General features: G+C 44.3%; 2 protein-coding genes across 2 annotated transcripts in view; both read right to left on the bottom strand.

Moving 5' to 3' along the window:
• LOC126094662 (steroid receptor seven-up, isoforms B/C) overlaps nt 1–23,360 on the bottom strand; it is a 527,180-nt gene extending 503,820 nt beyond the window's left edge. Inside the window, exon 1 of the mRNA XM_049909169.1 lies at nt 23,156–23,360. The gene's annotated coding sequence lies outside the window, so the exon portion shown is untranslated. The remainder of the gene's footprint in view (nt 1–23,155) is intronic.
• LOC126095003 (uncharacterized) lies at nt 13,490–23,468 on the bottom strand. Its single transcript, XM_049909660.1, has 3 exons — nt 23,156–23,468; nt 15,794–15,851; nt 13,490–13,982 (listed from the first exon to the last, which is right to left on the bottom strand). Exons 1-3 carry the CDS (start codon nt 23,466–23,468, stop codon nt 13,490–13,492), a joined length of 864 nt encoding a protein of 287 aa, XP_049765617.1.
• Nucleotides 23,469–25,368: the final 1,900 nt, after the last annotated feature.

The following is a 25,368-nucleotide window of genomic DNA, read 5'->3' as shown; positions in this document are numbered from 1 at the left end:
GTGTAACAAAATAAAATCAAATATCAAATTTCCCCACTCCTACTGCCTAAAAACGTAACTGATGCGGTCAATATTCGTGTCAACAGATGTCTTCTTTTTCTGCTGGGGTACTGTAAGTTCGATACTTCTTTGGTTAAGGTTAAAAACGTTTAGAAACATAGAGCGGAATTAAAATTGGTGATGCCGGTCAGATCAAACAATCGCTCTGTCGCATCGTACCTGTTTCTCCCTCAACCGCGCTTCGTGACGATTTCAGACAACTCGTGCAAATTGGCTCGATGCGTCGTACTGTATCTTCAGTGGATTCCCATTGTGATGCTTAATAGGTCCGAAAGACGTGTTGAAACTAGACATAAATTCATATCGACTCGATTGTGCGAGAATAGCGCTCCGTCTAAAATGGCTCAAATGGCTCTGAGCACTATGGGGCTTAACATCTGTGGTCATCAGTCCCCTAGAACTTAGAACTACTTAAACCTAACTAACTCAAGGACATCACACACATCCATGCCCGAGACAGGATTCGAACCTGCGACCGTAGCGGTCACGCGGTTCCAGACTGAAGCGCCTAGAACCGCACGGCCACACCGGCCGGCAGCGCTCCGTCTATTCATTTGGCTCCGTTTCCAAAGCATCGACTAGACGACGACGACTAAAAGATTTAGAAGTCTAAAATGGAGATGTGCAGTGATCTGGTATGCTGCTCGTATGCTGTTATTAAGAAAAACGCACGGCAGTAAGAAGTTGTTTCCGGATACCTTACGTGTAATGGACATTAACGTTGAAACTACTAGGAAGTAAACCGCTAATAATAAAAAAATTAACCCGAGCGGGAACAGAAAAAAGCTAGGTTAACAAAAAAACTAAAAAAAAGAGAAGTTACTAAGATGGTACTTAGTGTCAGCGGTAATCAGGTGTACACACGGGAAATTAAGTAAGTTTCCGAGCAGTAATCTCTGAAAGAGTGGCGCCGATGTCGGAGAGTCGATAATAGCGGGCATTAGAGAGAACAAAATATCGGTTGCGGCGGCTGGAATTTGTGTCGGCGGGCGTAATAGCCGGCGGTTAGTTAACCACAGACGCAGACGAGTTGCGACAAATGAGGCTGTGCTGTGCCGCTGCGGGGCGGGGGTGGGGGTGGGGGTTGGGGGTGGGACCCAGCCAGGCACCGCCACACCTGGTCGCGGGCCGCCCCAGCGTGAATACCTAACGCGGCTGGGTTTTAACTGCCGCCCCCGCGGCCGGTGACTTCCAAAGAAACGACACCCACGAGTGTGCTGCACGCTGAACTCGAGCTCACCCAACGTATTCTTTGGTTCAGGTCTGTTACCCCGCCTAATTCTCTTCCTAGTGATATTCTTTCTTGGCAATTCGAATCAATGTTTGCTTTCCGCCTTTTTTAATATTTTTTAGGTTTCAGGCTTGGTATAATACTAGATACAGAATCTGGGAGGTAACCCAGCAGTTACAGGAAGGCTACGGTTTAATGTATACATTTGTGTTGCGTGTTGTTTGCTTCTGACACGACAAATGATTAATAAAATAATTTCCAATTGATACGGATATAATTAAATTATAATTAATATACATTATGTACAAGAACCAAGACGGAAAAAGAATGGAAGGGCAAGAACAAAGTGCTCGGACACGGAAGGCTATAAGAGAGTCACACAGGAACCCCCGCAAAAAAAAAAAAAAAAAAAAAAAAAAATATTAGTCGTAGGACAATGAAATTTTGTAGAAACATTCCTAAGAACGTGGTGGAAAATAAATACTGAATACGCCATTCAAAAAACACATTTTATTTTCCACATGACAGACTAATATTTTTTAACTGCGTAAAATGTTTACGTTTCAGGTTACAAAAATCGCTCAGTTTTGCGACCATCTACATCGACGACAGCCTGAAACTATGTAGGGATACAATTTCACAAACGTTCGCAGCCCTTTTAGAACGGTTGACCGTGCAATATTCAGCTGCCGCGGCACAGTTCGTGCGCTACTTGAAGATTGTACATCGGGTATAGCATTCTCAGCCATGGCGACAGTAAGTTCTTCAACAATTTCTGGCGCAGCTGGTCGTCGGCCTCTTCCAGCAGCAATTCCCAATCACCCCTTAAATCGAACCTCTGAATTATGTTCTTCAACCCCTGTACGGGAAGAGAAAGTCTCCGCATACCTTTGAAGAGTCGATACGAAGAGCAGCACCACTGTTACTATTGCTGTTGTTTTGATAAAACAGCTTTACAAGTAAAGTACTGCGCAACTTGTCCAGACCCATGCCGGCTCTCAGCAACTGCAGGGCAAATTGATGCTTGTGTCTCAACCCTATGTACCAGTACCGGAGCGCAACGGCAAGAGATGACTGCTAACAACGCAAATGCTGCAGCGCAAATTCTGAACATCATTCCTATAAAGCTGGGTACCCATTCGGTAAATAGTTTTCCGTCTATGTTGACTCAAGTAGCGAAAGTATAATTATATCCATCCTATACCTCGAACAAACAACGACGGAAATAAAAGAAAGGTTCAAGATTGAGATGCTGCTACCTCAGTAAAGATAAAAGAAGAATTACAGAACCAGTTGATTGGAATGAATAGTCTAATGAGTACGGAATATCGACTGAAGCTAAACCGAAAAAAGCCGAAAGTAATGTGGGGCTGTAGAAATGAGATTAGCCATAGAGAGAAAAAATGTTGACCACAAGCTAGACCAAGTGAAGGCATTCTGCCACCTTGGGAGCAAAGTAATACATCATGGACGAAGCAAGGAGAACATAAAAAGCAGATTAGCACAGGCAAAGAGGACATTCCTGGTCAAAAGAAGTATACTAGTGTCGAACATAGGCCTTAATTTGGCCTGTGCTGAAACTGGAAAAGGCGACAATCGAAGCGTCTGAGATGTGACGCTATGGAAGCATGTTGAAGCGTAGCTGGACTGATATGGTAAGAGATGAGGATGTTCTCCACAGAATCAGCAAAGACAGGAACGTTGGGAAAACACTGACAAAATGGTTCAAATGGCTCTGAGCACTATGGGACTTAACATCTGTGGTCATCAGTCCCCTAGAACTTAGAACTACTTAAACCTAACTAACCTAAGGACAGCACACACATCCATGCCCGAGGCAGGATTCGAACCTGCGACCGGAGCGGTCACGCGATTCCAGACTGAAGCGCCTTTAACCGCACGGCCACACCTGCCGGCTAAACACTGACAAAGGAGAAGGGATAGGATGGTACGACACGTGCTGTCAAGGAATAGCTTCCACAGGACCAGATGCAGCTGCAGACACTAAAATCTATACGGGGAAACACAGAGTGGAGTACATTGGCGCAAGAGGTACAAGTGTCAGGCCGCGCAAAACCAGTCAGAAGACCGATGATTTAAAGAAAAAAAAAGAAAAAACGGATACCATCAGAGGCGGAGCACTGCCTCAGTTGGACATACCTGGGGGGAGAAAATGTGTAGTTTCACCATTCACCTCAAGTGACTGAAAGAAGTCATGACAAAACTGCCAGATCACGGTTTGACAAAGTGGTTCAGATGGCTCTGAGCACTATAGGACTTAACTTCTGAGGTCATCAATCCCCTATAACTTAGAACTACTTAAACCTAACTAACCTAAGGATATCAGACACAACCATGCCCGAGGCAGGATTCGAACCTGCGACCGTAGCGATCGCGCGGTTCCAGACTGTAGCGCCTAGAACCGCTCGGCCACTCCGGCCGGCGAGGGTTTGACTCTCTGTAGTGAGAATACGAGTCAGGAGCCCGAAGTATTGAGCCATCTCGGGTCGATAGAGTGGGAATCACGTTAGTAATTAAGAAAATAGGTACTTTAGATCCAGTATATACATAGTACAACATCAGTAAATTTCAGCACCCCTAGAACTGATGATGTGCAAAGAGCAATATTTTTCCATAAGATCAACGTGGAGAACACCAGGAAGTTTACCATAGTATTTATGTGCTCTCATATTGATGAGTTTAACTCCAATAGCAGATGAGGCAGCTACTTCGTAAACATTGATACTCATCGGTAATGATCGAGATGTGAACAAAACTTTTGAAAAAAAAAAAAAAGCGATTTCCAATTTTTTTTGTCTTCCAGCAATCAAGACAACTTTAGTCAAGTTGTAGCACGACAAACAGATTTCGATATTTTTAATTTTGGCAGCAGGTAAACGTTCTTATAATAAGGATTACTAATAAATTCTTTACTCCTGCGACTATAGTGACTGAGGTGTTATCCCTTTAACCACGTGTTCTTAGCTGCACTTCTGCTGCGCCAGCTAAAAATAAACTCTGCGCCATCATTTCTTATTTCTGGAATTGCTGCATCAGAACGGTTAGTTCTCACAAAAGCAAGGATTTCGCTGAAATCTTTCATCTACTTGAGACGGCGATTTCGCAACAACGCACTATCGTTCATGATAACAACGTGTCCGCCGCTCGTGGTCTCGCGGTAGCGTTCTCGCTTCCCGAGCACGGGGTCCCGGGTTCGATTCCCGGCGGGGTCAGGGATTTTCACCTGCCTCGAGATGACTGGGTGTTTGTGTTGTCATCATCATTTCATCATCATCCAGGAAAGTGGCGAAATTGGACTGAGCAAAGATGGGGTAATTGTACGGGCGCTGATAACCACGCAGTTGAGCGCCCCACAAACCAAACATCATCATCAGGTAACAACGTCGAATTCAAGTGAAGAAAGGAAGGTCGATCAGGAGGGTTTAACGTTCTGTCTACGACGAAGTCGTTAGAGACAAAACACAAGCTCGGACTGAGGAAGACTGTGGAGGGAAATTGGTCGTACTCTTTCAAAATTACCAGCCCCATTTTCGCCTTAAGTGGTTTAGGAAAACCACGAATAACTTAAATCTGGATGTCAAAAATGGCTCTGAGCACTATGGGAATTTACTGCTGAGGTCATCAGTACCCTAGAACTTAGAACTACTTAAACCTAACTTACCTAAGGACATCACACACATGCATGCCCGAGGCAAGATTCGAACCTGCGACCGTAGCGGTCGCGCGGTTCCAGACTGTAGCGCTTAGAACCGCTCGGCCACAACGGCCGGCTCTGGATGTCCAGATTGGGATTTCAACCTACGTATCGCAGAATATGAGTCTACTGTCTTATCAGCCTTCAAGAGAAAATGTTTCTAAAGGTGGAAAAAGTAGGAGATTGATAGGTGCAGAAATATTATCGCAAAAAATTATTCAAGGAAACCAAAAAAAAAACATTTAAAAAACTGCTAGACACACTGCAACAAAAATTATGTTATCATACTATTGTATGTTCATTACTGAGGCAGAATTTATGTGTTTCTAGAATAACAGCGCAAGTTGCACACTTGTGCCTCAACACTGAACAGCTTTCGGATGCAAACTGCAGCCTTAAATACGTTCTGTCTATTATTAGCTTACGCCCCGCATAGATAAAATTCTTAATCAACGTTAACTTCTTCAGAAAGGAGGGATAAACCTCAAAGCACCCGGTAGAGAAATGAGATTCTGTGAGTTGCTGAACCTTCTCCAACGCAGGCGGAGTCAAATGAGGCGAGGTGCCAGTGCTGGCTGGCTAGCTGGTACGTGTCACCGTCTCGTGGTTTAATTTTGGTCGCCGTCCAAGACAGAGAGAGTGCACTTAGAAAGCTATTCATCTCCCATTCCGCCTGCCTAGCACAATGATGTCCCATTAAATACGCGCCGAAGCGTTGCTCAAAGCGTAGATACTCATTCCATTTCTACAATTTTGCAACCGGAAGTTCAACACGTTAGAAATTCCTTTCTTGTGCAGTTACGCTAAGGGAAGGACATTTGTCTACACCAGAGGTTCCCAAACTTTTCCCCAGACGGAACACTTTCGGAATACTCGTATTTCGATGAAACATATTTTAAACATTGATAAAGTTTAAAAAGTGACAAAAATCTGTTTTATTCAGTGATTACTTCAATTTTAAATCATAACTAATAACAGTAAAATCTTTGTAAAATGTTTTAAAAATAATTAGTATCGTCAAAATATCGAAGAAATTCGCCATGTTATTAATAATTTTTCGCGGAATACTTATTCACACCAATGTTCCGCCGCGACGGTCGCAGGTTAGAATCCTGCCTCGGGCATGGATGTGTGTGATGTCCTTAGATTAGTTAGGTTTCATTAGTTCTAAGTTCTAGGCGTCTGATGACCTCAGAGGTTAAGTCGTATAGTGCTCAGAGCCATTTGAACCATTTTCGAACCAATGTTCCGCAGAATACAGATTGGGAAACCGTGGTCTACACCAACTGTTACACTTTGATGACTTGTAGCTGTAACGCACATTTGTCTGATGACAAGAAAAAAAAATGGAAGCAACATTTTTAGCGTCGGAAAAGAATTCATGCAGTCTTCGTCGTGTCAGATCAGTGACGAGTGACGACACTGATGCTTTCTATTACTTCCTAAATACATAGCAGCTCGCTTTTCGAGTTTTATCGCAGTCAAAACGATGAAACCATTGCTCTGCAATGCTCAGAGTTAACGTATTCACCTTCTGCCAGGCACTTAAGTGTCATTTGCAGAGTATTGATACAGATGTATATGTATATGTATCTGAACTATTGTGGTTTCTTGTAGCTTTATACATGGATGTTTCTGGCCTAGAATTATAGTTGCTCGTTCGACTCCCGAGGACCTCGTCAACAAATAAAGGTTCAAATGGTTCTGAGCACTATGCGACTTAACTTCTGAAGTCATCAGTCGCCTAGAACTTAGAACTAATTAAACCTAACTAACCTAAGGACATCACATACATCCATGCCCGAGGCAGGATTCGAAGCTGCGACCGTAGCAGTCTCGCGGTTCCGGACTGAAGCGCCTTTAACAAATAACGTGTGATGAACTCTACCTCACGGTATCAGGAAACGGTTGGCGAAGAGGAATTCATAAATAGTCAACCAACTGGAGTTAGGTGGAAGACGAACAGTGGCTAGTGGGTACCTTAGAATATGCGATACAAGAAAAAATATATATAAGGCGAGTAAGTAAATAACAGAGATTAACCTGATATACAGCCCGTAACCGAGAGCATTGGACAGAATATGCTATAAGCACAAGAGCTGAAAACTTAAGAAATTCATGCCTTTGAGATAATATACATCGTCTAGACATGACGAGTTCCACAAATAGAAGAGTCTTTTCTGCCGTGAGTTTTTGATCGAAATTTCCGTACTGCAGTTGGGCTATCGTAACAATAGAAACAGACTGTGAAATTCTTGCCAGTTTCATAGCATGAGATCAGCTTATAGGGGCAGTCTTACTGTACGGCCGCAAGTATTATTCGATCATTCATCAATACTCATTCAGCAAAACAAGGAAATGTGTGTGGGAAGTACTGCATTTTCTTCCCGTGTTCGTGACGGACGAAGAAATCAACAAATACACACTTCAATATCCTGGTACAGTGAATCACAGAAGTATTCGATCACCCTCATTGTCCTTGAAATGTGAAGTTCTTTTAGAACATTTGAGACCCACGAGAAGCAACTGCCGGTCCATTCTGTAGTGTGAATATTGTCTGACAATGTACCACAAGCAGGTCGCTGTATAATATAATTAACTACGTGAAATCTATATTTGTACTATAAGACACCACAACTTGCAGTCGCTTTATTATTCGGACACATGTCGCATAGGCTGCGGTGCTGCTAGCTGTAGACCGAGCAGGTTCACTCTGTGCTACGTTTCCCTGTAGTTAACGTGCATGGTGCACAGTACGGTGGGGCGGAAAGGAAACAATACGTCGTTTGAAAAGAGAGAACTTGTTATTTTCCATCATGTTAAAGGATGTTCCGAAAGGCAGATTGCCACAGTGTTACCAATAAGTAAGTAATGTAGGTGACATTATACGAACATCCAACAGAGAACTGAAGAGAAACCAAAAACAGGGCGACCAAAGTAGCTGAGTAGAAGAGAGGAAACTGGAGTAATAACAAAAATTAAAACAAATCCAAGGTTGTCGGCAACGAAAATTGCTGCCGCAGTGCAGCAGGAACATAGGAATGACGTGCACCCTGAAACAGTCCGACGAATTCTCAGACGAAGGAGATGTAATGGTCGAGTGAACAGGAAGAACCCTACGATAAATGAGAGGAATAGAAAGACACGACTGGACTTCGCGAAGCAGCTCGTAAATAAAAGTGTCAGTTGGTGGGACTAAGTAATTTTTGTCGATGAACGTCAAGTGCAGATGTTCTCCTCAAATGGAAGACCTATGACTTGGAGAAAACCACGTGAAGAATTTCAATCGAAGCATCTGCAACCCACAGTTAAACACGGTGGTGGAGGTGTCATGATTTGGGGTTCCATGTCGTCATATGGGGAAGGCGAATTAGCATTCACTGAAGGTACAATGGACAAGCATAAGTATCTGAACATCCTAAGAGAGAACTTACCACAAAGTGCTACAAGTTTCGGGCTTTCGAGGACGTTCAGATTGTATCAAGACAAAAGCGGATATTGTGAGACTATGGACGCTGTATAATTGCCCTAAGATTTTGTATACCCCTCCTCAGAATCCAGACTTGAACCCAATAGAAAATCTTTGGAGTGACGACAAACGCCAGTGACGTCAAAACAAGTTTTAAAGGAACGAATACTGAAAATGACGACAAGTGCTGATTATACGCGAAAGCTCGTTCACAGCATGCCTAAACGCTTGGAACAAGTGATTAAGCTAAAAGGACTGCATACAAGGTATTAAAATGTACAAGGTTGTGATTGTTATATTCACCGCCCGAAAACTTTCGGGGCTGTGATAGAGGACATGTTTCTTTATGTATTATTGTTTATGTTGTTTGAGTTACGTTTGCAAATAAGAAAATGCTGTTCTGCTATTTATTACATAGTCCTATACCATTTTGTGCCGAGACTACTCCTGTAACATGTGATGCCTCTATATAATGAAATAAAAATACAACATAACACTGGTGGCCGAATACTTTTGTGAGTCACTGTAATTTACGTGCTACATTTATATGCTGCCATTCGGTTTGGAGACGTGACTTAGAATCTTATTAAAAAAAAAAAGTGCACTTCTACAGTAGAATACATACTGGCTGCCTCGTGTGGTTCCTCTATTGTTCAGATATTCTCCACAGCGAACCCTATTATTCTGCTCTGATTTACAATTGTTAGATAGGATTTTTATTACCATGAACCCGTAACGATTTTGGAAACACGAACACACTAAAAGGAAATGAATCAATAATTGAAAATGTTCCCAGTGAGCGAAAGTAGTGGAACAAATGAGGATAAAATGCCATCCGAGTATTGCGAATGGGCGGTGAGCCTTTACCGTAGCAGATAATGAAGCCGATCAGAACAGAACAGCTTTTTGGAAACACCATGGATGAGGCAGACTGACAAGTCATAACAGGTATTACTCATAAAATTCGTGTCTCCTATGACAGAAATCACAAAACTATCTCTGTAGTCCGTTGATCACTTGTTAGATTGAAAAATCGCTGCCTAATCTCGCATTAATCTATGAGTCTGCACTAAGAGTAATGAAGAGCTGACGGAGAAGAGTGTGCACTACCGCATACCAACTCACATGCTGCGGCTTCTTCTTGGAGTAATTTCTGTTTTGATTCTCTGAGTTTGTAGTCTATACTGAAGTGAAACAGAACGAGAATTTTTGTTTTACGTGCGCGCACGGAGAACAAAACTGTCTCTATTTCTGAGAATGACATAATATAGAGCGGCAGTGTTATGCTACTGTGATAAGACCAATCGATCTTCCTGACTACTCCAAAGATTCAGCATATGACCTTCGCTCAACTATCTGTAAACACACAATTGGTTTACTTTTCTATCTTCGCTTTTCAGTTTAGTCCGTTACAGAGTTCAATTGGGCAATGCATTCGCGTACCAAACGCGCCTCTATCTAAAGTAGACAGCAGTTAAGAATTAGACACAACAAAATGGACGATTATCATTTCTCAAGGAAAAATGTCTGATAAAAAAGTGCTAAGAAAGTCAAAAGCGATATACTCTGAACATAGGAGAGGCGACACCAAATTTTCAACGTGTTATCAGGATTTTAGCTAATTTTGATACAAACAAGATCAGACAGTATTGTAGCTTTTAATATAACGCTTGAAACGAGCAGGTTCCCTACGCGTCGCTCTTGATTGTTTTCAATAAACTGATACGTCAAATGCAGAAGTAAATTGAGTGTCCTATCGAGCAATGTAGTAGCACAGGCTGTGCGGTTAGAACACTCTTTATCTAATAAAAAATACGCTTTTGTCTCTGATTCCGCCGCGGTTTCACCGGATCATTTTATGAATGAACGCAGTATGAGTTGCCACGTTGGGATTTATTGATTTCGAGAACCGTTTGTCTACGTCTGACCGAAGTACGTCCTCAAGGCACTTTAACATCTGCAGTCAGGCAGCTTCAGAGGTGAGATGATTTTTAAAATTTTTGTTTAGTTTTCACAGAAGCTCAGTTATGTAGAGCAACAAATCTAGCCTAACCATTCGGTCAGATGTTCTTCCCGATGCAAACAAGTAGTTTATTTCGCAAATCAGTATAGTACAATAAACCGATCGTTGTACAGACGTATTCCACAGAATATAGTGTACAGCTTGGGCCACAGTGCCCAACAATGACTGATTTCCTTGTCGGTTTTCAAGATGATATTCGCATTAACTTATGGAATTGCTTTTTTTTTTTTAAAAAAAAAAGGTATTTTCAGACCTTTTCGTTCATCGATTTGGATATAAACCAGTCTTTTGAGTTCAGAATGCTTACTGAACAACCGTGTAATTCTAAGGTAATGTACTCCATACGTGGTCAAAATTGAGTCAAATTCTCATTAAAGAGACTGTGAAACCTCAGACTGACTGAATTACGTAGCGGAGATGAACTGTTTGCTGCAATGTAACATTAGCTTCTGTTCTATAATATGCGTTCTTTATTGCTTATTTGCTGTTTATACATCTTACATACACTTTCTTCTACCGTTATTGTACCCATGCAGTATGAGTTTTTGTCTGCCTGATGTTTATTGATTCCGAGAAAGCATTTGCCTACTTTTGGACACTTGAGAGAAACATCTATAGTCACACAGTTTCACAGCTGAGATAATTTTCTCCATAATGGGTTAACGAAGACCGCCACTCAGGGAGCAATTGCAGCAACCAGTCACTATTTACGTTATGGAATTTACTTTATTCTCATTTACCGACATCGGCTGTTTTGACACTCATACACTGAGGGTGCACATGTAGGACCTCGTATCTATTTTACGTAACCTCAGTGTGTGAAAAAACTTCAAACCGGAAAAAGACAATAAAATTTGACGATATAAACAGTGAGTGGTGCAGCGAAATATTGTTGACATGTTTGGCTCAACATTACTCACACTAGTCGCATCGTTCAACTAAATCAGACTGTGCACACGGTGAAAGTGATCCCATCGTAATTGCTATCCAAATTAAGAAATTTAGCTCCTTATACGAACTGCCGTCACTTTAAGAGGGTCTTCATGTGCTACGCTACGGACTCCAGCTTTAAGACTAGTCTATCCGGCAGTTAAATATTGCTCACAGGTTTGGCTCAACATTTCACACACTAGTCCCATCGATGTCTAACTCAGTCCAACTCTGCACACAATAAAGGTGACCCCCAACTTATTTGCTGTCCGCGTTGAGCAATATAACTCTTCCCCATCTGTGGAGAGAGAAATCGCTCGATAGAGGAGTCATAAAGATGGAGAGTATTTTTGTTCTACAGATTTACCAACACTTCGCCAGCAGTGAGAGTGTAAGTAGGCTGTTTAGGTTTTTATGTTGGTAACGTCACGTAACGCTCTGTATGAAAATCACTGGCTGTGCTGTGTGCAGTCTGTGGCTGGTTGGCATTGTTGGAATATTCGCTATTGTAGTGTTGGGCAGCTGGATGTTAACAGCGCATAGCGTTGCGCAGTTGGAGGTGAGCCGCCAGCAGTGGTGGATGTGGGGAAAGAGATGGCAGAGTTTTGAGAGAGGATGATCTGGACGTGTGTCCATCAGAAAGAGTATATATATATATATATATATATATATATATATATATAATGACTTTTGAACATTATTAAGATAAATTACATTGTTTGTTCTCTATCAAAATCTTTCATATGCTAAGTATACCTATCAGTAGTTAGTGCCTTCAGTAGTTAAGAATCTCTTATTCAGCTGGCAGTATTGGCGCTCGCTGTATTGCAGTACTTCGAATAACGAAGATTTTAGTGAGGTAAGTGATTCATGGAAGGTATAGGTTATTGTTAGTAGCCGGCCGGAATGGCCGAGCGGTTCAAGGCGCTACAGTCTGGAACCGCGAGAACGCTACGGTCGCAGGTTCGATTCCTGCCTCGGGCATGGATGTGTGTGATGTCCTTAGGTCAGTTAGGTTTAAGTAGTTCTAGGGGACTGATGTCCTCAGAAGTTAAGTCCCATAGTGCTCAGAGCCATTTGAACGATGTTTATTGTTAGTAAGGGCTATTCTTTTGTAGGGATTATTGAAAGTCAGATTGCGTGTGTCAGTTTAGTGTTGATCAGAATAAGTAAAGAACGAAATGTGTGAGTACGTTCAGTTCTGCTCAGCTGTTTGAAAATCAAATATTGTAAAAGGTTTATCAGCACAGTAATTCATAAATTTTTCTAAGGAGACGTTTCAAGAGAACCACATTCTGCAGGCCGCGGTGGCCGTGCGGTTCTAGGCGCTGCAGTCCGGACCCTCGCTGCTGCTACGGTCGCAGGTTCGAATCCTGCCTCGGGCATAGATATGTGTGATATCCCTAGGTTAGTTAAGTTTAAGTAGTTCTAAGTTCTAGGTGACTGATGACCTCAGATGTTAAGTCCCGTAGTGCCTAGAGCCATTTTTGAACCACATTCTGCTCTACATATCAAGCCCTAATCTATGCCAAAACTGTGAATGAAAATGGATTCAGTAGATCTCTGGAAATGGGAATGTACCAAATAGGCACGCCCCTGTCTTTTTATAATGCTTTCTCACCACCGTACAACCCTAATTCTGCAGGCCTCGCAAAATCAGGTTTACCCTCGGCAGAATAAATTTAAACTGTGGAGGATGACATGTGCTGTCTCACTGTACACATGGTAGAACATAAGCTCTCCCAAGTGCGACTGTGGAGGTGCTAGACCGCTAATCACACATTTGAAGCTCGCCCACTGACAGCCTCTAAACTGGCGACCGTGCCGATTTCCTGCGTGTTACCGAAAATACGGTAGAATATCTCGGCAATAAGGACATTCGGCTATAGTCGTGTTTCCGTATATTTTGTTCTTTTGCATTTTTTTTTCATTTTGCATCTTTTTTACCGGCCTGTAAGTTTCGTATGCGTATTTAACTTTTCTATTGTTTCTATTAATTCGCGTCATGTAGTACGCCATATGCTAAATCAGTAAATAAATATTTTGCTTCTCAACAAAAAGTTATTTGGCGCGGGTGAGACAGCTATGACAGCCTGTAGTACCGAGCCGGCTGTACGGTGTTTCTCGGTCGCTGTGCCCCGAGCACGGCCGGCTCACGCGGTCGCTCTTTGGGAGGACCAGAAATTGGCTGCCTGCCTCTGGAGCGAGGGCAGAGCCGTGAGGGACACCGGAGCAGAGTCGCGTGCTGGCGCCGCGCGTGCCCGTGTCGCCAGCATCCCGGGAGCGTGCCAGTCGCGTGACCGAGCACAGCCGCGGGGAACCTGTTCGGCCGCACCGCCAGCCGGTGACGGCTGCTCTCGCCTCGCATCGCCTCACAGCCACCGGCAGCTGCGCCGGAAGGGTGCAGCCGTGAAATCCAGTCTCAAAGGCAGAGTGCGCCGAGCGAGAGCCGCTAACTCTGTCCGATGTCTGGCGCGTGGCCCGGGCCCTCTGGAAAGGCGACGCAGACTGGCGGGCAGATACCGCGCCGCGCTTCTGCTGCAGATAATACTGCCTAGTGAAACCCGGCTCACATTTTGACTCATTCTTCTTTGAACATTTTTGTAGTGGACTGACAAGACAGCCAGTCCACAGTGACGGGTAACCGAAAGGCACGCGTTTACACACGCCGGCTGGCGTTAGTTCTGAAACAGGATACGTAATGAATGCTATAAAGAAAAGTACGTAGCTGCTGGAATACTTAACTTTAATACATCATTTGTATACAGCATTCTTGATGATACAAGTGAGACTCTCTCTAGATATGGTTAATGGCGCCTTGCTAGGTCGTAGCCATGGACTTAGCTGAAGGCTATTCTAACTGTCTCTCGGCAAATGAGAGAAAAGCTTCGTCAGTGTAGTCGCTAGCAAAGTCGTCGTACAACTGGGGCGAGTGCTAGTACGTCTCTCTAGACCTGCCGTGTGGTGGCGCTCGGTCTGCGATCACTGACAGTGGCGACACGCGGGTCCGACATGTACTAATGGACCGCGGCCGATTTAAAGCTACCACCTAGCAAGTGTGGTGTCTGGCGGTGACACCACAATTTTGCTGCCTCTACAGCACTGCAGAACAGGATGTCAGCTGTGAAATTGCTAATGACGTTTTTGCAGAGGATCAGAATGACATGGTTAGAAATTTCCGCAGAGAATATCGAGAAATGATGTTTAACCATTAATTGGCCGGCCGGTGTGGCCGAGCGGTTCTAGGCCCCTCAGTCCGGAACCGCGCGACTGCTACGGTCCGAGGTTCGAATCCTGCCTCGGGCATGGATGTGAGTGATGTCCTTAGGTTAGTTAGGTTTAAGTAGTTCTAAGTTCTAGGTGACTGATGACCTCAGATGTTAAGTCCCATAGTGCTCAGAGCGATTTGAATCATTTTTGAACCATTAATTGAGAGAAGATGAAATATCAATTATTGAAAAACAGTCTTAATCGCATTTATTATTATTATACCGCCAACCGGTTTCAACCCAACGTAGGGGTCATCTTCTGGGCGTTTACACCTTTGGACGACTGCAGGTGGTGTCACTCCTGTCTACATAACGGCAGGAAACTATGAATCTATCATAGACTATGTAGACATGAGTGACACCAGCAGCAGCCGACCAATGGTGTAACCGCCCAGAAGATGACCCCTAAAAATGGCTCTGAGCACTATGGGACTTAACATCTATGGTCACCAGTCCCCTAGAACTTAGAACTACTTAAACCTAACTAACCTAAGGACAGTACACAACACTCAGCCATCACGAGGCAGAGAAAATCCCTGACCCCGCCGGGAATCGAACCCGGAAACCCGGGCGTGGGAAGCGAGAACGCTACCGCACGACCACGAGATGCGGGCAAGATGACCCCTACGACGGGTTGAAACCGGTTGGCGGTATGATAATAATAAATGCGATTAAGACTGTTTTTGAATAATTGATTAATCATACTAATCGCTGCTTCACCTCCACAACCATGTTGTCCAAAAAGAAATATTTGGTCAGTGGAGGTGTGTTTGAGTGTGTCAAGACCTGGCCTTAGGTTTTGGGGTAGAAAAGTCTGTGAGATCTTATAAACATTTGTAAGTCGGTATTAACAATGGTGGGTCCAGAAAATGTGAAACAATGAACCGCAATAGCCAAAGTAGACAAGCAATCAAACAACTAAACGGATTTTTATGGAGCACACGTATCAGTCCGGAAACGAAGGTCAGGGTATTTAAACTTCCCCGCATCCCAGTAGATGAATACCGGGCTCCTTACCCTGTTCCGATACACGAACACGTAACACATTTGCGCACAGAATTTAGTCTACTCGCATACAGAATACAAGACTGATCACCTTAGCTGTTTGGTCTTCTTAACTAGTGATCCAGCATCAGCAGAAACACGGGAATTTACTGAAAGAATTAAAAGTAACTTATTATCAAAGAAGATATTTTGGAAGTGCTGCTGTACATTGAAACTGCTGGGTAAATCGAGTAAGGTGGCGAGGTGGTTAGCACTCTGGACTCGAATTAGGGGGGATGACCGCTCAAATCCTTGTCCGGCCATCCAGATTTACATTTTCCGTGATTTCCCTACATCGCTGTAGGCAAATGCCGGGATGGTTCCTATAGAATGTTTCCTTCCTCATCCTTTCGTAATCCGAGCTCGCGCTCCGTCTCTAATGACCTCTCTCCAACGGGATGTTAAACTCTTAATATTCCTTTTTTACTACGTGGTAAATTAAAAAAAAAAAAAAAGAGAACACTCATAAGAGAATGTGCCTGGGCACCACTTATTGGATACAACCGAAGCAAAACCGATGTGATCGTATCGGCATGTGTGCCGTTAGCGCGTGGATAGATGCCTAAGAAGTTGACGCAGTGGGTTACTAGAACAACAACTAGTACTACTACTATTACTAGTAGTAGCAGTAGTAGTAGTTATAGTAGTAGCACAAGAAGACGCCAGAAAACAACATGGAAAAATGGAGTCAGAATAACTACATCAGGGAGAAATTTTCAGTATTGGAAATGTGGGTGACTTCTGAAACTAGAATGCAAGAAAGAACTATGATGTATGTAGAAACGCAGTTTAGAAACCTGTGAAATATTTTGCTATGTAAAACAAAGGCCATCATCTGACAAATTTTTTTCCCGCTCAACTGTGTATTTATTGTTTTAATTTATTTGCAGTCGATTTGTAAAAAACCACGACTTCATCGACTGGCACTTTCGCAGTGTTATTGATGTCCTACACCAGTGCAACAAAAGCAACGCCGTTGAAATCATGGGAGCGAACAGGAACGCCAGTGTTACACGCAGAGGAAAGAGCATATGTGGAAAGAGTACACTGGAAGCCTTTGCGAGCGGGAGGAACTGTCTTGATGAAGTCACACTGGACGAAACGGGAGTCGATATGGAAAGACGTCGGGGATTAAAGTCGAAGTTCAGCAGAGCTTTGCAATACTTGCGATCAAACAAAGCGGAAGGCATAGCTAACATCCTTTCGCAATTTCTAAACTCATTGGGGAAATTCGCCAACCTCACGACCACTGAAGCTGATAGTTAGAATCAGTCTGGGGTGGTACCATCAGATTTTTGGAAAAATATCATACACACGATCCTAAATACGAAAAGGGCAGATAAGCGCGAGAATTATCGCACAATCAACTTACACAATTCACTCATCCAAGACGCCGACAAGAATAATGAACAACTGAATGGAAAATCAAATAGAGGACCTGTAACATGACAAACAGATTGGAAAGGTAAAGATACCACAGAAGCACATTTGCTGTTGCGTTTGATAATGGAAGCAAGTCATAAAGAAAAATCAAGGCACTTTCACAGCCTTTGTCGGGTACAAAAGGCGTCGGACAACGTAAAAAAGTGCAGTTTGTTCGAAATTCTCAGAGATAATGGTGTAAGTTATAGGGAAAGGTAGGTGATATACAGTATGTACATAAGAAACCTATACGGGACAATGAGAATGGAAATGCCGGCCGCGGTGGTCTAGCGGTTCTAGGCGCTCAGTCCGGAACCGCGGGACAGCTACTGTCGCAGGTTCGAATCTTGCCTCGGGCATGGATGTGTGTGCTGTCCTTAGGTTAGTTAGGTTTAATTAGTTCTAAGTTCTAGGCGACTGATGACCTCAGAAGTTAAGTCGCATAGTGCTCAGAGCCATTTGAACCATTTTTTGAGAATGGAAAAGCAACAACGAAGTGCTCACATTAACAAGATTTGTAAGACAGGGGTGCAATCTCTCTCCTCTACTTTCCGATCTCTGCATCGAAGAAGTAACGACAGAAAGGTTCAGAATGGGATAAAAATTCACGGTGAAAGAATATTAATGACAGATTCATTGATACATCCCTATCCTCAGTAGAAGCGAGAAATAATTGCAGGACATATCGAACGAAATGAACAGTCTAATAATGACGTACTAAGGATTGACAGCAAACTGAAGAAAAGACTTAAGTAATGAGGAGAAGCAGAAATGAGATCAGTCAGAAACTTACCACCAAAATTGGAGACCACGAAATAGAAGTAGTTAAGGGGCTATGCTACCTTGGAAGTAAAATCACGTATGACGGGCGAAGAAAGGAGAACACAAAAGGCAATGGCCAAGCATCGGCAAAAAGGACACACCTGGCCAAGAGTAGTCTACTAGTATGTAATTAGTGGAAGACATTCCTGAGAACGTACGCTTGGAATTGAACTGTGGTCTGTGCGAAAACCGGGAAACAAGCGGCTCAAAGGGTCTGAGATGCGGTGCTGTAGCAGATGTCGAAAGCAAAATCATTTTATCTGTTGCTGGGAATAAATGGTAAGCAGAAGAAATACTTCAAACATCTGACGGCTTTTCATCTCATGCTCGAGTATTCAAAAGATGTGGAGTATAGAGGAAATTCGATACATTCTTTGGAATCATAGAAAGGTTTCCACCAGCCGCAGATACGGTGCCTGCTGAACTTGGTCCTCAGTGACGTGGTTGGAGGAGCACACTGTAGGAATGGCTGGCACTTGAGATGCAACTAAGGCTGGCCATTACAGAACAAAAATTCCCTGACGCCGTGTCACAGGAAAACCTTCGAGTGGAGAGACATTATCCAGCAATTACTAATTCGGATCATGGGCGTCCACGCGGAAAAATTCCGATCGCGAGTTTAAAATATCAGCAAAGCGTCAAAATATTGAGACGAATGTGAAGCATATTATTTCGTTCCAACTTCATATGGCAAGATAGCTGAAAGAAGGGACGTACCAGTAAAAACTGTCAGCATTGCGAATACGGAATGTGCAGAAAATTTAAGCAAAGACAAGGAAATAATTTGAAAAGCTGTCTTCTGAAAACAAGAGTGTTTTAGAAATATTACTTATTAACAAACGTCAAAAAGGTAGGGCTACTAGGCAGCTTTGCGATGATAGACATCAAGGATAAACGTTTTGTCCGGTAAAAAGAGATGAATTTGTACGAGCTGCTGGTTACGTTTCTGTAACGAGGTACCGCACCATACAGTCAAAACGTTAGGTTTTTTTTCGCGTCAGACAGATGGTGTACGTACTTTGTGAATGTGCTATCGCCCACACACAACAGGCTATTCATAGAAACAATAGGTGGCAAAATATGGAGAACATTTGAATGTTTCAGGCACAAGGATTGCGTCGAAATCGGTTCACTATATCTTCCATCTACATTAGGATAAAATATCTATGGAGGGAAAATCGATACTGTGTTTGTGTGCGTGTAATTGGCTTCGTCTGAACCTGTAGTAATTTTTATTTTTGTCTTGAATATTCCAAATATGCGTCATTAAGAAGACGTACGTAAGAATCGATGGTAACAACATTGCAATTTCTACGATCATAAGAACCGAACACTCGCTGACAGTGAAGGCTAAGGTGACGTTATGTACGTGTAGATGCACTGCAGGAACCGGCCTGCGTTACACGTCTCCAATCTGAATCATTAAGCAAGGAATACCTGAGAAAGAAGTAAAGAGTAAGATGGAATCAACTCCAAACGCAAGAATTTCACACAGCACCTGGACACATTATTACAATGTGATGGGTGGCAAAATTGTGCCAAAGTGACATACGAAACCAGACTTAAGAACACAGGACGCATAGTCATGATGCGTCACATACACACCGGAAATATATTCCGCTATCATGAAGAGATAGGTTGTAGTGCATCTCAGCGAAACAGAAGTCGTGGACAGCGAAAGGAAGATATGTGGGTTGACTTTCCAGCCTTAGACTGGTTTTTATTATTGTATGAGAAACTAGAAGAAAAACTGCAGTAAACACATAATACTGCCCGCCGACTGATTTATGCAACAGAGACTGCAAACCAGTCACCTGAGTAAATGCCGATTACAGTGTGCGGATGGCTACCACTACATTATACACACAAACACACACACATACACAAAACCGAGGATGATGAAAACATGAGAGCGCATTTGTACGAAAACTGTGCAGATACGACAAAACAATGACTTCATACAGTCTCTGTTTCTTTTGTAATTGCGCTGTACACTTCCGCAGTTATTTTTAGTTCACACCGACTGTTGTCCATAGGTTAACAAAACGCGTGCAAAATAACGTTTTGCACGAGCACCGTACATCTTTTGACTGAATGGCGCATTTATAACGTGCTCGATCAAACTGTTGCTTCGCAACGAAGAAGCTCTCGTTTTTGAAAGTAACTTTATTACCATCGCACCTAACGCAAGCCAGTGAAAAGAATGTAAATGCATGAAGGTGTACTGCTTGTTTGTATGGTTATGCACCACTACAAAGAGCTTCCGCCGTGTGAATAACCTACTATGACGCAATTTAATAAATTATAGAAAGAGATGAGGGACAATTTAGCCAGATACATGAGTGGTGGAGAGGGAAGACTAACATCTTTTTGGGTAATTAGCTCGCTAAACACCGGTATCCTTTGTATATTCAGGGTCACCTACGCAATCTAAGCAACGTGGCGTCGTATTGAGCAACAATAATGAAATGTATTTGTGTCGAGTCATGTACTGTCACGCGATGTCGGTGCCGCGCGCAATTGTTTCTCAACAGTAGATTTACTGCTGGCGAAAAGAGAGAAGGAAAATGACTATCAATGTGGCATCGAATGAAGCAAGGTTGATAGAGTGCTGTCCTTTCGTAGATTAGCTATGCTCTCTCTTAGTTGTAGTGCAGTTCATGCGGAAATGTTTGGTTAGTCTGTGCTCAACACGTTTAATCTGTCGTAGGTGGTGTATGACTTACGCAGGGTATATTTTTAAATGTTTACCAGTTTTTGCGTTTAGTGAACGTTCATAGACTTCTGTGGAGGAGGGAAAAAGCGCTGCATGTAAAGTGAGTTATTAACACATTATGAATAGAAAGACGTTGCAAAACTGTCAACTAGTGTTAAGTAATTATATTAGAGTACAATATGCTGCTCTGAATGGGGAACGTAGAACTTTTGTGTTGACCTATGTTCATAATAGTCTGACCGCTGTTGACATCCTATAGCCTACTAGTGGACTCTACGAAAATGGTATGTTCACATGATTAATTTATTTCCCTTTATTTCCATAGCGAAGTACTATCATTGCAAGAAAGGAGGAAAAAAGCTATTAATATTAGCCATTTAATAACATTATAAATGGACAAGAAAGCAAGTCTCTTGGATTGACTGCTTAGTTTACGCGAAAAGTTCTTCATATGGAAAAGGCTCATCGTCATTGAAAGAAAATGGCCTTCACACAAGCCTATCTTTATGATGAAATTCGTAAAGCGCCAAGAGAAAACACGCAGGCGATAGACGACGACGGTACGCCGATCTTCATCAAAGTGTAATTAATAGCATCGCGGTTTTGAATCCGTCGCCTGAAACGAGAACTCTATGTTTTTTATTATAATAACTAATCTCAGATTTTGAACATAAATTATAAATTTGATCCGGCGTGGAATATTATTACTCACGAGGTTTGTTCTTCTTCAGGAACTACTTTTCGCAAAGTAATCGCTAACTTCTCTTGCAATAAATTAACGTCCATGAAAAGCTTTCGTCTTTATACGTCTTTTCATGCGCATGATCCGTACTTAGACACACGGCAAAAGACATTGAGCGCTTAAGCGAAAATACTTGTTTCGCTGATAAGGAACCCCAACAATTATTAAGCGAATGTGCATAGATAAATATATATTAAAGAACCATAGATGTGAATGCATCTGTTGAGTCTGTGGAGTGCGACGGTAGTTTTCCGGAAGAATTTTACGGCACTTAACACAAGACGACATATCAACTGCAAGTTCGTGTAGCATTAAACGTGGTCAACCTTATGTGGCACATATTTCTTTTCTCATATAATGTGTGTGTGTATTTGTGTGTGTATGTGAATACAATGGCAGAAATTTATGAAACCTTGTTACTTCGAGAGCTGTGGTACATAGTAGCACGTTCTTCACAATTTCACGAACCACAATGACACCACCCGTAGCGTCAAAGTGGCGAAACAGATTTTAATCACAATCACAAAAAAAACTGGACGATTGCCGGGTTCTTATGCAGAGGGAGGAGGTGCCACACGGTGAGAGAGAGAGTATTCTCGCTACCTTTGCAGCAAATCATGCAACAACTCATCACTTTGTTGAAGAACGCCTTCTATTGGGGTTTGTTGAAAAATGTCTGCGCAGTATGGCTCCAAGACTCTTAAAGGTCGCCATAATGTAATACAAATCACAAAATACGATCCCCACACGTCAATCATTGAAGAACTCTTTGACACTATATACACAAGATAAAACTGGACGATTGCAGAGGGAGGATATGCCACACGGTGAGAGAGAGTATTACGTACCTATCACCAGGCGCTTGCTACCTTTGCAGCAAATCATGCAACAACTCATCACTTTGTTGAAGAACGCCTTCTATTGGGGTTTATTGAAAAATGTCTGCGCAGTATGGCTCCAAGACTCTTAAAGGTCGCCATAATGTAATAGAAATCACAAAATACGATCCCCACACGTCAATCATTGAAGAACTTTGACACTATATACACAAGATAAAACTGGACGATTGCAGAGGGAGGATATGCCACACGGTGAGAGAGAGTATTACGTACCTATCACCAGGAGCGTGCTACCTTTGCAGCAAATCGTGCAACAACTCATCACTTTGTTGAAAAACGCCATCTATTGGGGTGTGTTGAAAATCGTCTGCGCAGTATGGCTCCAAGACTCTTAAAGGTCGCCATAATGTAACCACAAAATACGATCCCCACATGTCTATCATTGAAGAACCCTTTGACACTATATACACAAAATATGTCTTCGCTGCACAATGATGTGGCGATAAAAGTAAAATCACTGTTGTTAAAACGCACAGTACGTTGTCTAACAGAGGCGATACAATTTCGGTTTTGGGTAGGAGAATCGTATAGCACGTACGTTTTTGATGCAAAGTGACACTAGGCAGCAATTTTCGATTACTGGCCTCCGAATGGAAACAGGACACAACCAACACCTACGCGACACGATAATAACGCTGTTTAATACAGGACAAGACAATGCACATCTGAGGGCACCTGTACCTGCGGAGTGCCAGGCGCGACATTAGAGAAGAGCACACTACAGCCGGGCAAGGGTCTCACACACTCTCGGGCATCACCGGGTAGGGCGTCGGCGGGAGCGAGCGCCTGCAGACGAGCCCCGACGCCACTCACCTTCGCACGTGAACTGGCCGTAGTGCTTGCCGCTGGACTTGTCGCCGCAGACGACGCACTCGATGTTCTGGCCCTTGTCCGAGGAGTTGGAGCCGGTACCGCTCTGCGACGAGCCGACGACGATCTGCGAGCCGCCGCCGCCGCCCCCGGAGCTGGCCGACGCGGAGCCGGGCGTCGAGCTGAGCACCAACTCGTCGGGGGCGGGCGGGGGCGGCGCGGGCGCCGGGGCGGCGGCCGGGTGGTGCAGCACGACGCCGGACGCGGGGTCGCGCCACGCCGAGCCCGCGCCCAGCGGCGGCGCCACCAGCGCCATGGTGCGCGGGAAGCCTAGCTCCAACGTGGTGACCGCGTGCCGGGCGCCGCGACGAGACGAGACGGGCTACAGCGCTGGCGCTGGCGTGTGGAGCGTGAGCGTGGCGACGCAGGTAGGTCCGCACTGCACCGCGGTCGCGCGCAGACTGGCGCGGGGCGCAGGCGGGCGGGCCGGCGCGGCCGCGGCCGCGACCTGACCCCTCCCCCTCCCGGCGGCCGCAGGCCCCCCACCACGCGACCCGGCTGGCCCGGGGCCCCGCCCCCTGGCACCGCGGGCGCGCCACGCCAGAGGTCGCCGCCGCGCCAATGGCAGGTGGCGGCCCGCGGTGGGCCGGGCCAGCCGCCCGCGGCGCGCGGCACGCGCCTCGCGCCCCGCGACCTGCCATCGCTCCGGCGCGCCACTGGCGCCGCGGCGCCCGCCGACGCACGTCGACGCCGCGGCGCTGCCGTCGCCGGCGCAGGCGCCGCGCCCGCCGCCATTGCCGCTCTTTCCTGCGAGGGGGGAAAAATTGCTTTGCCACGTCAAATGTCGCTCCCGTTCGTCGATCGTAATGACAGAGTGAGTGACAGTTGAGAACAGAAAGGGGGACACTGTGTGTTGGCCGTTACGCGCAAATACAATACGGGTAGGATGGCAACCACTGTGCTGTTCCATAAAACGTTTCCCGTTAACATACAGTATCGAGTTCCTGTTGCCGCATCTTAAATCTCTCGCCATTTTACTAAACAACATCACAGTGAAATAAAGTATATAATAATAAATCACAATATTTACGGTATGTTGCAGACCGATATCGTCGAGTAGAGCCGACTGCCAACCGTCATTTAGGTAACACAGCGCCATAAGTAAAGTCGTAATGGCATTGTTGCCTAGGAGGTCTCGAAGCGCGGGTTCAGTCTCCTAACGGGGAAGGTGGTTCTGTCCTTCGCACAAGTTGGCGCCTTTCTTGACGAAGGCTCATTTATTAATTTTTTTTTTCCATTTAGACAAGTTGGGCCCGTCATCTGACAAATTCTGTGCGGGCCGTAGTTCGTCAGTGAGTTCACTTATCCGACACTCACGGCGCCCACTTCGTAGCGTAATTCGAATAGGCAGCTGAGGCTGTGGACAGCATTGCCCGTGCACCACCACGGAAAGATCTTCTTGTATGAGAAACAGTGTGTGAAATCTTATGTGTGTGAAATCTTATGGGACTTAACTCCTAAGGTCACCAGTCCCTAAGCTTACACACTACTTAACCTAAATTATCCTAAGGACCAACACACACAACCATGCCCGAGGGAGGACTCGAACCTCCGCCGGGACCAGCCGCACAGTCCATGACTGCAGCGGCATAGACCGATCGGCTAATCCCGCGCGGCACGTATGAGAAACAGCTGTGGTTACTTCTTGGAATTATAATTCGCCAAATTTGAAGTTGTGTGTTTAAGCGTGTGTGTCTAGGTAAATGTAATAGTGTATGTGTGTGTCATGCTCTCCAATAACATCAAGCAAGCCACCCAGCTTAAAGCCCCCATCAGACGGAGGATCACCATCAACAGTGTCACAGGCTCTCATTTAAAATTGTTTAAATGGCTCTGAGCACTACGGGACTTAACATCTGAGGTCATCAGTCCCCTAGAGCTTTGAACTACTTAAACCTAACTAACCTAAGGACATTACAGACATCAATGCCCGAGGCAGGATTCGAACCTGCGACCGTAGCGGTCGTGCGGCTCCGGACTGAAGCGCCTAGAACCGCTCGGCCACAGCGGCCGCCGGCTCTCTCTTCATGAGATACTGAAGAGAGGTTTCGAATATAACCCCGGATATTGGTGCAAAATCTGGTATCCAGAAAATTTACGCTACTACTCCTTTTCTCCTGCTTTATAGACCCCTGCTGCCAGTTCACATTCGTGAA

Source organism: Schistocerca cancellata, chromosome 8 (assembly GCF_023864275.1).
Source record: "Schistocerca cancellata isolate TAMUIC-IGC-003103 chromosome 8, iqSchCanc2.1, whole genome shotgun sequence".
NCBI lineage: Eukaryota > Metazoa > Arthropoda > Insecta > Orthoptera > Acrididae > Schistocerca > Schistocerca cancellata.
The sequence above is the reverse complement of the archived record's forward strand: the minus strand, read 5'-3'. Positions and strand labels throughout refer to the sequence as shown.

Excerpts from the sequence above, each read along its gene's own strand:
- LOC126095003 (XM_049909660.1), bottom strand. The coding sequence starts at position 23,468 with ATGGCGCTGGTGGCGCCGCCGCTGGGCGCGGGCTCGGCGTGGCGCGAC. Across the intron at positions 15,852-23,155 it reads CGGCCAGTTCACGTGCGAAG|TAAATTCCCGTGTTTCTGCT; the intron begins GTGAGTGGCGTC and ends TAATTCTTTCAG. Across the intron at positions 13,983-15,793 it reads AAGAAGACCAAACAGCTAAG|GCAGTATTATCTGCAGCAGA; the intron begins GTGATCAGTCTT and ends GGGTTTCACTAG.